General features: G+C 37.1%; 1 protein-coding gene across 1 annotated transcript in view; it reads left to right on the top strand.

The window, feature by feature from the left end:
• The window catches only part of LOC101924220 (connector enhancer of kinase suppressor of ras 2-like), a 213117-nt gene that overhangs the window by 158219 nt on the left and 37585 nt on the right, over positions 1 to 17313 (top strand). Inside the window, exon 15 of the mRNA XM_055818168.1 lies at positions 8169 to 8203. Coding sequence (XP_055674143.1) covers positions 8169 to 8203 — 35 coding nt within the window. The remainder of the gene's footprint in view (positions 1 to 8168; positions 8204 to 17313) is intronic.

Raw genomic sequence — 17313 nt, 5'->3', positions numbered from 1 at the left:
ACATGGTGTTCAACTTTGTGGTTTTACTGCCTCAGATTTCCACTAGTTTCAGAAGCTCAGAAATCTAATTTGCTGGTTACTACTTTAAATTCTCAAATAAGATAATGATCTCTCATCTGTTTTTACTTGGCAATAAATGTTCTGGGCCTATTATCTTCAAAGTAATTGGATATTTTGTTTTGTAGTGTCATATATTAAGAAATTGGATTATAAACTATTGTATCTTCTAAATTTTTGGTGAATTAAAATTCAGTGTGTAGAAGAGACTTAATTTTTAATGAAGTTTACGATAGATTCTTTTGTTTCGATATTCCCTACACAGTAAAACAGAAATAATGGCTGCTTTAGGGTAGTCATTGAGAATGTTATGGCAGTAGTCACTTTTTATTTTAAAGATAATTTAAAGCATTATAGTAGTTTAGGATTAGTCATTGTTTCACAGCACTTGCTTAACTTGCTTTTTATTTTCTTCCTGCTGATCACAGGAAGTTGGTAATGCATGCCTTTTAGCACAGAATTACGTAAATGCTATTTAGCTGTTCTTGGAGCTGCAGAAGGCAGCTTCACAAACAACATAAAGTTTAATGGTACATGCTGAAATGTGTGCAAAAACAATGTAGATCTTTTCTTTTTCTGTAATGCATGCATGCTGGGATGTGCCAGATGTTCCAGACACTTTTTTTGGATGCTAGGCAGTCTGAGTGCCACTATGATAAGGATAATAATTCAGATAGTCTGGAAGAATCATATGTATTCAGCTCCATATGACTGAAGGAGCAGTCTTTTATTGCCAATTTTGTAGGAGAAGCGCTCATATTTTATTTCTTCCTTCCTGGTTTTGCAGGAAGAAACAAAACTTTGCTAACTGCCACAGATAAGTATTACTTTCTTCAGAGTTTTATTTCCTTTCTGAATTGCTGGGGAAAAAATCTACCTTTTGCTTTTCATTTAAGTATCTGTAATATGGAAAAACTTCTTTCCCTAACTTGCAACTATGTTGAGAAATCACTATGAGGATGATTATGTGGAATCTAGCTGCTCAGAGAAGCCAACATAAGCCTTTCTAGTCTCTGTAGCTTCAGACTGATTCTGTCCATTTGTATTGATTTTAATAAGGTTATTTTGCATTTGTACTGTGCCATAACTGTGCACACGAAGGCTTGAGCTAGCAATTATTGTAAGATGGATCCATCAGTAGCAATGTCCAATAAAAATTTCCTTACTGTTCTGTTCAGACACGATTCTCTAGACTACACTGTTCATTAATCTATAAACAGTTCAAAAGGGAAAAAGCATTCAACAGTACAAGGGAAAATAAAGGGCAATAAAATGCTGATATGTTCTTTTTTTATTAATCATGTCAACAGTTTTTAGATTTCCACATTCACTTAGTAATCGAGAACTTCATAATCAACCTGAATCCAGGAAAAAAAGGCCTAAAACAGTGTTCGTGTAGAATTATGGTTGTCCTTGATTTTTATAGAAAACAGTTATTGGTAGTAAGGAGAAGCAAGAAGGCAGTTGGATTTGTGTTGGGTTTTAGTCCTGAGCAACTTACTCCATAAAGTAAGTTCTGTCATATGCTGAAAAGTTTTGCCTGTGAGTTCCACTGCACTAAAGAGTTTAAATCACCATTGAATCTGAACTTTCAGTACCGTTTGTGTATAATGCAAAGTGAAAACCATTTATAGATTCTCTAAACTAGACCAAATTTAGCGCATGTATCTGCACAATGCAAACCAGCGTTTGTTTCAGATACACCTTTTCAGATCCGGAAGCAACTTAGAAAAATTATTGAGTTTACTCCTGAAATAATATACTGCATCTTGACCCAAGCATAATACGTCCATCCGTCTCTACAGAGCACTGTGAAGCTCAGCTACGGTACAAGTATCTCCATTACGTGTTGTAGGCCTGTCAGGCTCCAGACATGCTGTATGTCAGGACTGGGCCTGGAATTTTGTGTTGACCACGCTGCGCTGGTTAGGAATGATGTATTTCCACTGGCCTGTGATACCTGCTTCAGCAAGTCATCTCATGAGTGATCTCTTAGTGAGACAGGCGATGTATTATTGTTTGCTTCCAAATGTTTAGGCTACCTTGTTTGTTTTGAATTCTTTAAATTGCTAGTTCTATTAGGACGCTTTACAGCATGACAGCTTTCTTTATCCAAACATACACGTTTTTGTAAGTAATTTTGCTGTATTAGAGAATATTTAAATTATGTTTTTCTGCAGTCTTCAAATGAACAACTATAAATGACCAATGAAAGTTAGCAAATGAAGCATTCATTAACCTACTGTATCTTCATGTGTAAATTGCTATTCGTGAAGCATTCCTGGAGTCCTTTGACTCCAGAAAGTCACAACAGAGCTAAGACTTAGGTCTCTGTCCTCTCCCTCTTTACCTTCTCAGTAGGCTTCCTACCTTCCACAGCAAGAGAATGAGAACAAGGTTTTGGTGGACAAGAGAGAACATTGAATGACACAAAGTCAGGGCAGGATCGTAGGTAGCCTATACCTAGAGGAATGGGGAAAGTGAGAAAAAGGAATGGGGAGGAATTGACTGTCTTCTTCCCAGACCTGTGTAAATTCTTGAGCTACACCCCATCCTTACAACTTCAGCTACTCCCCTTCTGCCACTTCCCTTCCCTTTCCCATGGAATCCTGTGCAGCAAAATCACTGCTGAATATTGGCTGTTCTTAACTTCTCAGCAAGAAAATGGTTGTGCTTTGTGACAGTGGAAAGTTGCAGTTCCAAATACATTCCATCTCTAACAACCAAATCTCATGTGATTGGATTTCCGACTGTATTACAGCTCTGAACACTTCTCTTCAAGAAGAACTGCATTATGTTTTTCATGGGAAACAGATGAAACTTCACTGTAGCTTTTCTTAAATGGAATTAAATTCTACCTTGTAATTTTTCTGTGATGAAATAAAATTCTGTTCTCTAAACTTTAGTGGCTAGTTCCAAGTGAATGTCCACTTCACTTGCTCTACATCTTGTTTAAAATAAAGATTTTAAATTAGATTTAATTAAAATTACATCAAATTAAGTTTTGGAGAACACAAATATATTTACAAATTAATGTGCTGCTTTTCTTTGACCAAAAGAAACACCACCCGTTTCTTTGGAATGCAGTATTTATTCTTAGTTTTTGAAGAAAGAAACTTTTTTACTGGGGAGTTTTTTTCAGGCTGTGTGTGGATATTTTTGTTTGTTTACCTTTTACACCTTTGTTCAGATTAAACCTCCCTTAAATTTCTTTAATTTTGTTTAATTAAAAAAGTGCATTGATGGGGACAAAGGTAGGCTATGGTCAACATAAAATACAGTTTACCCATTGTAGTGATTTGACCTTTAGGACTATTCTACTTTGCTACATAAAATAAATTGTTAGCTACAACATAGTCTTCCTTTAGATATTCTTTTAGAATACTTTTTTTAACCTTGTGTATAATCTGACATAGCTTCTGTTTTGGATGTAACATTTTTCCAAAAACTGGAACTTCCATTCTGTTAAAAATTTTGCTGCTTTCTCTGTTACCTACTACGTGCCAACATAATGTTTATACTGTACACATAATTATAAATTCTGAGTAGATATTTTTCTTCTGTCTTTAGTTAATTTTCTTACCTGTCATCTTGGTTTTTTAGCATAAAAATTGAGTACCTCTGAACTGTACACAGATGTAGATTGCATGAGGTTATTTCCTGTCTCTATTATCTCTCCCCTCAGTGACAGTGTGTGGATGAAAAACCTCAAAAGCTGCTCTCATTTTTAGCTGAGATAATAATTTTGCAAGTGTATTCAATGGGTTAAGCAATAGCTCACTGAGCTAGAGAGATAAGTGAAGCCCCTGGCAACAGGGCTACTGTTTCACTTTTGAACAAACATAATTTAAAGAAATGCTTAGGATAATGAATATGTGAGTTAAGGAAGCAGCAGAAGCAATATTTTTTGTAGGGGATTCAATATCTGAGTATAGAAGAGTGGTATTCATAATAAAGGTAAAAATCTTTTTTGCATCTGAAGAAATTGCATATCTAGATGGAATTAATATATTGCATTTGACCACTGGATTTTGTAAAACTTATTATCAAACTAGTCTAATCTTATTGCCAACTATTGTAGTCTCTTCCACTAGTAAACAAGTAAACAATGACTTCTGAATGTTTTTACACTATCTCTACAGTTCAGGGTCCTTTTCCATGATCCATGCAATTACTCCTTAGGGGAAAATACTTCTTTTCATTATGAAATCCCAATTAGAGGGAATTATTTTTTTGTTATCAGTTATTTATTGAAATTTCAGGTAAAATAGTAGGAGTTTCTACAGATTTTGCTTTGGGAGAGGATCATCAGACTGTTTCTTAGACCATATAGGCCTTACTGTCCTTTCGTTTCTACTTGTGCAAGACAGAAGTAGATCAGCTGAAATCCCTAGAGCTACATAAATATGGAGCTGACTAAAGAAGGCTGATAGGTGCCAGTGACCTGAATTTCACAGAATTTGTTTTATAGTCTGTGACAGCATGACAAGACTAGTGCCTCCTGAGCCTCCCACACGTCTGCTAGTCATGAAAGTGGCCTTTTAGTAAGATGGAGTAAAGTTGTAGTTTGCCAACTAGAGTAAGGCAATTTGCTTTCTAAATAGCAGGAACTGTTAAGAAGCAACTACTTAGAAAAAGGAGATAGAAGGCTGCTGAAACTGCAGACAGGAGTCTACCACATAAGTCAATGTCAGTATTGTATCTGTGCATGTAATTACAATTACATGAGAAAATTAATTATAGCTATATGTATGCATCTACAGAAATGCCAGTGCGTGTTTTTTTCCTTATGTGCTATCAGAAATCCTTTTTTAAGGTTGGCATTTCAAGCTAGCAACAAGATTGGACTCCAGTGACAGCTTCTTTGGGGATACAAATAGTCGAATAAAAGGTCATACACATCTGTAGTAATCCCTAGTGCCCATACTTAAATACTAGTAATAATATGTGTTGATCAGGAGTAGATATTTTTTCCTAATAACTTAAGTATTGATAAAAACATAAATGGTAATAAATATTTTTTTTGCCTTTCAAGTACTTTTATCAGTTACTTTCTCCCTCTTCTATACAGATAATCTTCTTTGTTTTTTTCTGAATTACAGTGAACTAATAATCAGTTACAATTTGCAATACCTGAGTAGTTGACTCATTTTCTTTTTCCCACTACTATAGAACCTTTGTAATATTTCTCTACTACAGACTATGTTTCAGTTAATTAGATTGAATTATACAGTATCTTTGAAAATTAGTGCTTGTTAATGCAAAAAATCAGTCGTGTTGAAAGACCTCTAAAAACCATTTTTTATTAGCCCAATCACATTTCATTCTAGTGTCTTTTTCAGTCTAATACATGCAAGTTCACAACATCCTAACAATTGTTTACAGCTGTACTAATGGAATATATCTGATCAAAAGGAATCTTGCAACCATAACCCAAGGTGATCACCTGTGATACTGTTGTTCTTTGTGCATTTTTTGGAAGGAAGGAACTGGACTGGTTCTGTAGTATTAGTGAAAATTTGTAATACAGGTGATGAAAAGAAGATGGCCAGCACAGTGTGAATAAGGAGGGCTATTTTAGCTTTGTCAGGGAAGGGAGTGTGGGATGAGTCCTATCTGGGAGAGGAAGTGAATAAACCCTGATTTGGAAACACTGCTTTTACTTGGGGAGCAGTTTCAGGAAAGAAAGAAAAGCCTCTATTAATTACGAAATGGCATAGGAAACAAACTGAATAAATTATTATTCCTACCTTTAGCTGCTAAAATTAGTAACACTTGAAAGCAGAGGGATGTAAGAAGAAAATCTTTGAGCCTTCTAGTATGAATAAATTCTATTTTTGTAACAGTAGTATAGGTAGTGCTGCTGCCAAAGCTCTTTTACTCTGTTAGCCACACAGTGTTTTACCAGGATGTCCACAGTATTTTCAGGGATGATCAGATTGCTTCATTCATATTTATTAGTGCATTAGCAGCAGTAGAAATCTGACATTTATTATGCAGCATTATACATTAGCTCCTCAAACAGATATTTTGCTTTAGATGTATGCTGTTATCTCTTACAGTCTGCTTCAAGAATATATGACTATTTCGAGATGCTATATTTTCAGTTTTGTAGGCTCTTTAGGCTAGATTTCAGTGTACTCTAAGGAGAATTAAGTTGTTTATAGCACTCAGGAAAGGTTGTTAGTTTTGTGTACTCAATTACTCAATGGGGAGCTCCTACCTTTGCCTGGTTTCAACAAGCTATGTGGGAGAACTCTGCTTTTACATGTAAGGGCACTGTTTCACTACTTTTAACCAGCTAAATTCTCTTATTTAAACAGTGTCCATTTTTGTTACTCACTTTTGCTAGAATAATTTAGCTGAATCGGTCACCAGCACAATTAAAGGGTAGTATTTAATGTAGCAACCAGAGAAAATGAAAAGTTAGTTGTAAAATTCATAGCATCCGAATTATTGTGGAAAGTAAAAGACAGCAAATCCTATAAGAATGAGAACTTTTAAGTGTGTCATTGTAGACAGTTTTGCCATGACACATGCTCTGGCTTCAGTGTGGATTAAATGTGGCAATGTTCTATTCAAAACATAAAGATGTCATGGAATGTAGCAGTTGCAAAATCAGGAAGAGTGCTTACCATCTTTAATTTTCAGCCCTATGATCATTACAGTGATCATTATGAGTTTTTGTGTACTGATTTAGTGATCCACATTTGATTTTATAGGCTGTTGGTACCTTCATAGACTTGATAGTTTGGAAATAAATCTTCACCATCAATAATTCTACTGTAAGTTCACCATGTTCCTGCGTCAGGGTGATTCTCCTTTGGATATGAGGAATGCTTTGGATAAAAGAAATGCTTAAGAGAAAAGAAGAAAAAGTAGTCATGTTAGATCTATATGGTCCTGCTGTGAGGAAAATGTCTTTCTGATCTCAGGTTAGATACCTGATCTTACTAGATGCAAGCAGGTGATGAACAAGACTCCTGAGATATTTTAATATTACTGGGTATCATCAGTACCCTCCAAATTTATTAGTTATTACTAGGGCAACTTGATCATGTAAGCTCTTTTTTCCTTGCTTCAAGTGGCAAATCATTACCTATAGTAGAAATAGCATGGTAAAAGATAAATGATTCTGTATATGGATATACTGGGAGATATGTGAAGGAGGGAGGTGGCAAGTTGTGGCCGAACATTTTAAAGATGTGTTAGAAATGCATGCTGTTAGAATATACTGTGTTATAGCCCATGTGGTTAAACAGGCCCAGCAGACTTCCTGTCATTTACACGTTTAATATGCATTTCAGTTTTGTAACTGTTCTCTGAAGTCACATGTGATGAAGGATCTTACTGTATGCCCAAAGTAGTGGTATTAAAACATAAACATTATACCTAAAAAAAAAATCTGTTCCCTACTTGGCTATGCAGAAAGCATATACTCCAAAGATTTTTCAAGTGCAGATTTCAGCACTTATAAACCAATACACACTGATTTTAAAACATATATTTTTGTAATTTCAGGGTGAGAAAGTGTTTGTTAGCTGTGGGAAAACTACTCCGTCATAAAGCTTAAAGTAACAAAACCAGTCTGAAGAGTTTCTTTTTAATTCTGAATCACTTACTACTAAAAGACATGTTTGTTTCCAAACCTCAGAGGAATAACCAGTATAGTAAATCGGGTTATGTAAAGTAATGTAAGAATGCTTTTCAAGAAAGTTTTGGTGACAGTTCCTTCTTCTGAAATTCTGTATTCTATATCATAATATTTGTCCTTTACACTTAAACTGCCTTTCAAATATTAACATTTTTGCAGACATTGACATTCTAACAAATTTTTAGCTCCCCTCTTATTTTAGAGATCTTTGATCACAATTATACAGCAGCTGAAACTCTAAGTGCAGATGCAAGTTGCTTTGAACATGATCTTCATTCTGAAATAACATTTAGTTAGAAATTGAAATATATTTTCCATTTCCTTTTCCTTAGAGTTACAGAATGACTACTGTGGTTTACCTCTGTGACTGCTTTTGCTGCAGATATCACTATGTTCAGTGTACCAAAGAAGTATCGTCTGTAGTTTGTGCTTAATACTATTTATTTTTCCTCTACAGAGAGCAGGGGACACAGTCAGTGGAGATACTGAAAGGTAATTACTTTTGTTATTCTGTATTTAAATATATACATCATCTATCTATTAATTATATTTAGTTGTTTATCTTTAGAAATTTAGTTGAAGTATTTGAGGAATAAATTTCCAGGGTTTAGTGATAGTAGCATTAATATAATTTGGTAAATCCTAACTTTCATTTCCTAACGTCAAATAAACATCTAGTTTACAAAGGTTGAAAAAATAATTTAGATGTAAGTTTATTAAAGATTACTACGGGAAAAAAATTAAACTACAACAAACTAGTAGATGTTTTCCCCCTTTTTGGTTTTTACTCTTTAGATTTAGTATTTCAGAATCACTATGAAGGTGAAAAGCATAATGCGTGTCTAGCATGATTATTTAGAAATAACAGGCAGAAGTTTTCAATGAACATCTACATGCTAATTCAGTCTATACAAAAATTACTGTTTATATTTGTAACTCATCTTTGATAAATACTAAGAATGAGGACTTCAGTTTGTCCTTTATGTTTGAATTTAATCAATTAATACTAATGAATAAAACAGTGATTTTTGCCTTTTTTTTTCTTTGCAGTTTATCTGATGATGTATGTTCATATTTTAGTTGCATCCAATAAGTCATATTAAAAGAATAAGTTTGAAATAACAGACACGGGTACCATAGTATAGTACAATTAAGCTTAATTGGAATCTTTTAATATGGATAATTATTCTTTTTCACATTTTTTCATCCTGTTTATGGCCTAAACCTGTTTAAGAAGCTAAACCATGAACTGAATATAAAATAATGAATTACATTTAGACTGCTTTCATCAATCTAAAGGATTTACAATTGGTGATGATTTTCTTCAGTGGTATAAATAACACTACATTACAGCTAGAAGTCTGAGGTACAAAAATATTAGTTGCTAGTCACCAAACACAAGTCACCTCGTGCCTGATTTCTCAGAATTGTCAGTATTTTCACCTCTTTATATGTGTAGTAAACATGGCAGTTCATTTCAAAGGCAGTTAGAAAAGTAAAAATTTATTGGATGTTTCCCCACTTGTAGGGTGCTGTGTGTGTTTAAAATGGTGTTCAACTAAACTGCGTAGCACTTTCATCACAGATGAAAGTGAGGTAAAGAAGGAGTTCAAAAGACTTTTTCTGGAGTAAAATTCTACTCTAATCTCATTAAAGACAGTCCTGTCTCTCCATTGCTGCCACTGTAGTAGTCCGTTACCTCATCATACATTACCTCAGTGAAATGTAGATTTTCATTTTTAGAATAAATTAAATATAGTCCTGCTTAGTATTTTGTTCCAATTCAGAGCCAAAGCAGCACCCATCTTGTATGAGGCAGGGGCTACATAGCAGGAAAAGATGTGTCATTCTCAGACTTTTTTGAAGTAACAATTGGATTTCACCTTTTGCCCTTAACTCTTATGGTGGTGAAAAACAGTTTTCAGAACATACTGTTTTCTGTAAATCTTACATATTTAGTTTTTACTTAGTCTTCCAACTCTTTCACAACATGTGCTGTTGTCCTGTTCTTCCCTCATACTTCTTTCTCCTTACTTTCCGTCACTCTCTTTTCTCACCCTTCATTCCAGTACAGCTGCCCCTTCTCTCAGGTCCTTCCTACCCGACTTTCTGCAAGAGAAAGAAATCGCAGACCCCTTCCAAAAAAAAAAGCCATACGTCTCACCCCTTTTTTGTCTTCCTTCTCCACACCCATAATTTCTTGCAGCCACAAGGAAGAGTTATAAAGGATTTTTATTCTTCATAAAGCAAAGCATGCCTAATTATTCTGAGTGGATTGCACTTGCTCAGTTTGGCAGGGACATTACAATCCAGATGGAACATCCTTGGTGGACAGGACACAAGTCTCCGCTGGACATCTGCCAAGAGCTATTTTCCAGGGACATATGACTCGATGAAATTTTGGCAAACTTTCATAGCAAAAACCTATTGTTTAATTTTTTTTATAGTATGACTCTCCGTCTTTTAATCCTTCTCCCACTCATTTTAATTTCAGGTCCAAAAGATGAACATATTATGTCTTTCCAGTATGTTGAAAAATTTTTTAAAATAGGCAGAGTTGTATCTTCTTGCTCCTAATAACTTTTGTTCAAGTGGTGTAAACAGTTCAAACCAAAATAGAAATGTTTCTTATATTTATCCCTTATAGTTAGGTTTGGGGGAGCAGAAAACAATCTGTGTGGATAGAATCACATATTTGGATGAAATAGCATTATCTTCATTAACTGTACAGTCGCCTATCAAGTTCCTGTGATGTGATTGCATCCTTTGTTTAAAAACAGAAAAAAAGCCAAAAGTCAGAAGGAAGTTGTTTCTTGCATGTAGTAGAATGCACTGCAGACTGCAGGGAGTATGTATTGAAAACACTAGCAGTGATGTGAGAAATATGAGACTACAAAATGTTACTATGAATATCTAGCTTTTCAAACTCATTAAATGAGTAGATGCAAAGCAAGTCTAGCAGCTTTCTTTTTAGTATTGAGCAAAGTAAAAGTTAGGTATTTCTGCATTACATTGCTGGTTCCTTCCAGACTTTTGGCACATCTACATCACATATTTGGTCCAGCACTAGGCACAGGGCTGGGCTTCCACCATCAAGGCAAAGCTCCCCCACGTTAGAAGTCCATTCACACATCAAACTCTGGCCCTGCCTGAGAGAGAATGCAGAAAAATCTGAGCCCTACTTTTAAGCAGCCTTTTGGCTAGAAAAGTAGGGCAGCCACAGGCAAGTTGCGACTCTTCATTTCTGAGCAGGTGTCATTATTTAGGAAATTACACTCTGCAATTGGAGGTGGAATTACTAAATGTGTGAGCATTCTGATGTTTTAGGAAGACAAGTTAAACTAAATGCTTCCTGAAGAAGTATCCAATTTGTCTTCCTTTTCACAGGAAGCAGTTTACCCTGTTTAGGAAGGGGTAATGGGCATCTAACGTGTAGTCTCTGCTGCAGCTTTTATGAAAACATCTCATTATGCTTAGCAGGGTTCATTGTGTTCTTTGATCTTCATTTTACTTTATGAGAATCTTTTTCTAGTAATAAGAAACCTTGGCATCTGTGGATTCTAGACATGCATGCGTAATGTAACCATGACATCACTATGGAGACCTTGGGTGTAAAGATCTTACTCTGCTTAGCTAACCAGGCCTGCAAGGGAAAGAGAAGGCAGTAAAGAATTGTATCATTCATGCATCGCACAACTGCTAGTTGAATAAACAGGTTTTAGGAATATTTGCACTTAGTTTCCATGTGAAAATGCTGCTCACATTCTTTTTCATAACACATTTTGTCTCAGCAAATATTAATGCTTAAAAATTATTTTAATCATGTCCACAGCAGCATGGTTTGGAAGTTACTTTTTTAGTTGTGGTTAATGCTGGAGAACTAAGAAGAGATAAATATTTTGCAAATAACTTTTAGTCTTGATATTGTTTTGTCAACTTTACATGTACAGATACACCTGTATTGCAGTGACTGCAGAACCGTACAGATGCATCTGAGCTAACCTGCTGTTCACTGAAGTATTAAGTAATAGACTGTAGCATAAGCCAGTAGCTGAGCCAGCATGGAATGGAGAAGGGATTTGAAATCTGACTACAAAATACTCAATAATTAATTTGCAGTGAGAAGTTACTTGTTGTGACAGGAATAAGTTACATAAGCTATGGAGGTTCTAATAACCTAAACATAAATCATGAATCTAGGCAAGGTGATTAAAAATGCATTCCTGTGACCTGGTAGATAAACCCAAATTGCTGCATATTTGTTCTTGTGAACCAGCTATAAGGAAATTTCACATGGTACCTACAATACTTTTCTGTACAAATGTACTTTCTAGTATGCTGATTTTTTTTTTTTATTTTTGCTCATTGATCATGGTGGCCTTAACCCTGAGCTGCAAGGGGATTACACTTGAAGTATTTCACAATGTGAGACATGAAGCTTGAAGAGAGCTTTACACACCCCTTGCATCTAGAAATTTACATGTCCCAAGTATCTACCAATTTAAAAAAAGCGGGATGATAGGTGCCATTTTCTAGTTGTTTGTAGCTGCTGTGGATCAGTACAGTTGTTGCTCAAGCTCTCTGTGTTTCAGATCACCATGTGTTTCTACGTATTCAGGTGGCAGCAGGGACTATCAGTCTATTTTCAAATACAGACTTTGCTGTTGTCCATAATGTTTAAGAAACAGCTTTGAAATTACTCTTGATCATCTGTGCTGTGTACTTGAGCTCCTACATTTATGTAACCTTTATGAAATAGGAGCCATCCTATAGAGGACTAGCAAGAAAAGCTCTCAAAATAGTCTGTTTATGGACCGTGCATCAACTTGCACATTCCATATAAGTTCCAGTCAGAATGCGCAGAGCATGTTGTACCATGACAGAACATGAAATACACTGCCTAGTAATTTATACCCAGTTACACTCTGTTCCAGGAGTAAATTCTGGCAAACAGTCATCTTATTTTACCTATTAGAAACTTTTGTAGCTTGAAAAATTATTGCAAATTGGAGTAGTCAAAAGATAAGTTCAGATTGCTCTGTTTGGTCAAATAAATGAATACAAATCAAAGAAATTATTAGTGCCTAAAATTGTTTCATCAATGCTAAATATATATTAGCAGTTTGTTATAACTAGAATAATTTTATATTTTAATTATATTCTAGTTTATAATCCTATCCATTACTGCCAGAGTAGGAGCTTAAAAAAAGTCAACAATACAGATTGTAACTATTACCAATGATGAGGTGAAAGGTAAGTAACGCTCAAAGTAATTATTCTTGTTTCTAGACTATATTCATTCATTGGGATTTATTATCTGTATCCTGTCATCAGCCAAAATAATACCAATCTAAGCAGATAAATCAGTTTGTTCTGATACAATTATAACTTTCATTTAGTGATAGATTTAATGACCCTGAAGGTAATAGAAAGAGAATTGGGATGTTATAATTAAGAGCGCTGATAATGTGTAAGAGCCATCTTATTTTATCTTCTTTCTGAGCATTGCTTATGTGATGAAGGGATGTTTAATTTGTAAGCCCCTGGTTTAAATCAGTCCTTGTTTTCAGTAAATATTCTATAATTTTTACAAGCTAAAGCACTATTACTTACTACAGTTTATGGGACAATTAAAGGTGTATTGTTATCTTTCTATGGCAGAAAATGAAAACATGTTCCTCAAAAGGAAAAGAGGAATGAATGTCAACATGGAGGTGGCATTCACAGTTGCACTTGCTTACTGATACTTGTTTTGTGAAGAAATAACAAGTCACTTCTGTTCACTATAAAAGGAATTTTTGTATGAGCAGAAAGTGCATGATACTTGGAATTCTGGTGAAGTTCTTAAATGGATATAACTGCTCTAATAGCAAAAGTGCAGAGAGATATGTGCAGCAGAAGTGTTGATTTTGCATGTTCAGTATTTGGTAGGTGACAGTTCTTAGCACTGATTAAATCTTTACTTCCTGATTGTTACAGCTTTTACTAAATAGGTTAAACTGAGATATAGTGCTTCTGCTATCTGTCATTCTAATTTTCCATTCTAATTTGTTTTCTAGAGATTCATTATTGCTGTTTTCTAATCATATGACACTGTTCTTCATTTGAAATCCTCGTTACAAATCTAATCGCTAGGCTTGTACTTCATTTGCATGTCCTTTAAAATGCGAGTTGGAAGTTACCACACCTACTCGAGACCTTTAAATTCTCATATTTTTCTTCCACCTAGTCAAAGTAATTTCCATCTCTTTTTTTAAGCTCATTCTTGTTAACCTTTCTACTTTAGCTCTCTGTTCAGCAACGTCATTCTGACTGAATACTTCAGCCAATATATATCTAGCACTAGAACCAGATTTAGAGTGCAGTTAACTTTGACCTGTGCTTTCTTCTTAGTACCTCTATTTCTATAATTCTTCCCTTTTTTATATTTGTTTCAGTTTGCTTACAACATACAATTTAGTCAAAGTTCTGAAGAATAGATAAGGAAGGAGGCAAGGCTTTTATGCATAGAAATTTCAATATGCCATACAGCTAGGCGGAGCATATCAAAACTCAGAATAGACAATGCTATCTGTCAAATAGGAATACCTTAGAAATACATTTGAGGAAAACTGTAGGATAGAGTAAGTGTTTTTGAATGAACTTTATTACAAAATCAAATTTCATTTAAAGTTTTGAAGTTACTGGGTTAGTATTTTGCCTTTTTTTTTGGTCATATTATGCACTGAATGTTTCTGCAAACATCCTGAAATAATTGTTGTTGTTGTTGTTGTTTTTAATTCGTATAAGTGATGGGTCTTCCTTTTTCTAATTTCCACAGTTTCGTTTCAAAAACAGTATTATACGTGAACAAGAAAACAAACATTTAGTAGAAAATCAACTGGTCTGAGAAATATCAATCCAGGCCATTATAACTGTATCACTGCACATGCCTCCCCACTGCCCACCGCCCCCCACCCCCACCCCTTCTTTTCCCTTTCACTTCTGTAACAACTGTTTTCCTAGAAAGAAAGGTGAGGAATAACTCAACCGATTATGATACAGAGTATTTCAACCAGAACAGACAACATACTAGTGTTCCTCGGTGTCTAAATTAATTGGTTCTGTCACTTTCACACAGATAATTTACTTGTCTAAAGAGAAGAAAATATCTCTACTTCTTCTTCCATGAACTGCAGATCTGAATATCTGAGGAATAATTAGATTCGGGAAGGAGCATTTGATAGACATAAAATCTTTTAAAAACCAAACAAACAAACTCCCTGCAGACTGTTAAAAACTGTTCCCAAATAAAAAAGTTAAGCTCATTGTACATTAGAATATCTATTCCTGACCTTTCATAAGACACCAGTTTTTGAAGGGCTTTCAAAAGCTTGATTGTAGACTTCTATAACTTTATAACATTTTTGCTGGTAAGAGTCTGTGATTACTGTAAGGAGACGCACTGTTGTGTCTGCATGGAAGCCAACAAAACTTAACTGAGGACTTTGTAGATAAAAACAGAAATGTATTATTCATATTGTATATTGGCTAAGAGAATGAATGGAAGCATTGAAACTGACACTTTCCAGATGGGTCAAAGCTGTGATTAAAGAAATAGACCAGAAATGAGGGGGGGAAATGCCCAGCAGGATTGAAGTGCATTTATGGCATTCTTATGGGCAGGCAGAAATGGAGCATTAATGACAAAATCTGCCTTGCAGCAGTTTGGGCATCTGTCCATTCCTTTACCAAATGTTGTAAGCTGAACTTTTTTGGTATTCAGTTGTTTCTTTCAATCCTTGTAATCTACAGACAGCTCATACCTTCCAAGTCTCGCCTATTAGCTTTTATGATTTTAATTTTAATGTTATGCATCCTTTCTTCTCACTGCAGCCTGGAAATTTCCTTTGACTCAGGACTGATAGATGCTTTTAACTGACAATGCAGTAGTTGTTTCTACTGGTAAATTTGATTTTTCCTAACAATGGAAATCATCAAATAAGAAAATGCAACTTCGTGACTTGCTGACTTAAGACAGAATTATCACAGAAACATAGAATCTTTTAGGCTGGAGAAGACCTTTAAGATCATCCAGTCCAACTTTTAACACAGCACTGAACCGTGTCCCCAAGCACCGCGCCCGCGGGGGTTTTGAGCCCCCCCCGGGGACGGTGACAGCACCGGGTCCCTGGGCAGCCTGTCCCCCTGCCCGGCCACCCTTTCCGCGAAGGAATTTCTCCTGAGATCCCCCCTGACCCTCCCCTGGCACAGCCTGGGGCCGTTCCCTCTGGTCCTGTCGCTGGTTCCCTGGGGGAAGAGACCGACCCCCCGGCTCCAGCCCCCTCAGGCAGCCGCAGAGCGATGGGGCCCCCCCGAGCCCCGTTTCTCCAGGCTGAGCCCCCCCAGCCCCCCCAGCCGGTGCCGCAGCCCCTTCCCCAGCTCCGTGCCCGTCCCTGGACACGCTGCAGCCCCTCAGGGTCTGTCCTGTAGCGGGGGCCCAGCCCTGAACCCCGCGTTCGCGGGGCCCCCCCAGTGCCGGGCGCAGGGGACGGGCGCTGCGCCGCTGCCGCCGGCCACGCCGGTGCTGGCACAAGCCGGGATGCCGGTGGCCGCCGTGGCCGCCCGGGCACGCTGCCGGCTCATGTTCAGCCAGTTGTTGACCAGCAGCCCCAGTTCTGCCCCACCAGGCAGCCCCCCACCAGCTGCTCTTCCCCCAGCCCCAGCATTGCATGGGGCTGCTGCCCAGGGCAGGGCCGGCACCGAGCCTTGTGGAGCCTCACGCAAGTGGCCTCGGCCCCTGGGCCAGGCCAGCCCCCCCTGCAGAGCCCGCCAGCCCCCACAGATCGGCGCTGCCCCCCGACTTGGTGTCCTCTGCAAAGCCACTGAGGGGGCGCTCCGTCCCCACGCCCAGGTCATTGATAAAGACCTTGAACAGAACTGGCCCCAGCACGGAGCCCTGGGGAGCGCCACCTGTGACCAGCCACCAGTGGGACGTAATTCCATTCACCACCGCTCCCTGCCCCGGTCGCCCGGCCAGTGTCTTACCGAGCAAAGGGTAATTCTCCAGGAGAACGCTGTGAGAAATAATGTCAAAACCTTTACTTAGGTCCTTTCTCTCACCCACTAGGAGGGTCACCTTGTCATAGAAGATCAGGTTCATCAAGCAGGACCTGCCTTCCCTACACCTGTGCTGGCTGGGCCTGGTACTCCGGCACGTGCCATGGGATAGCAAATGTACTGTTGCGTTCCTTGTTTGCCAGCCAAAAGATACCGTTAGGATATCGGTGCCACAAAAATACTAGTATTTTTCTGATGATCTAAATTTTTTAGTTAAATGCTGAATAGCGGTGATCTTTAGGAATGTCCTGGTTTTAAGTGCTTCCGCTATGGAGGAGGTAGTGGGGAAAGAACAGAACAAAAGAAGATGTCAGACTTTCTCTGTGCCTGGGAAACATAACTGACAGTCTTGTCAGATTTGGCCTGATAGTTACATACTTATTAATGTCATATATAATGTTTATACACATGCTTACATATTGTTAAATTTAAGATATTCAAAAAGTAAATCAAAGGAAAACACACACTAAGCAATTTGAAGAGCTTTCAAATTTTTATTTGAT

The sequence above is a fragment of the Falco peregrinus genome, chromosome 13, assembly GCF_023634155.1.
Source record: "Falco peregrinus isolate bFalPer1 chromosome 13, bFalPer1.pri, whole genome shotgun sequence".
Taxonomy (NCBI): domain Eukaryota; kingdom Metazoa; phylum Chordata; class Aves; order Falconiformes; family Falconidae; genus Falco; species Falco peregrinus.
Note: the sequence above shows the minus strand (reverse complement) of the source record. Positions and strands in the feature narration are given on the sequence as shown.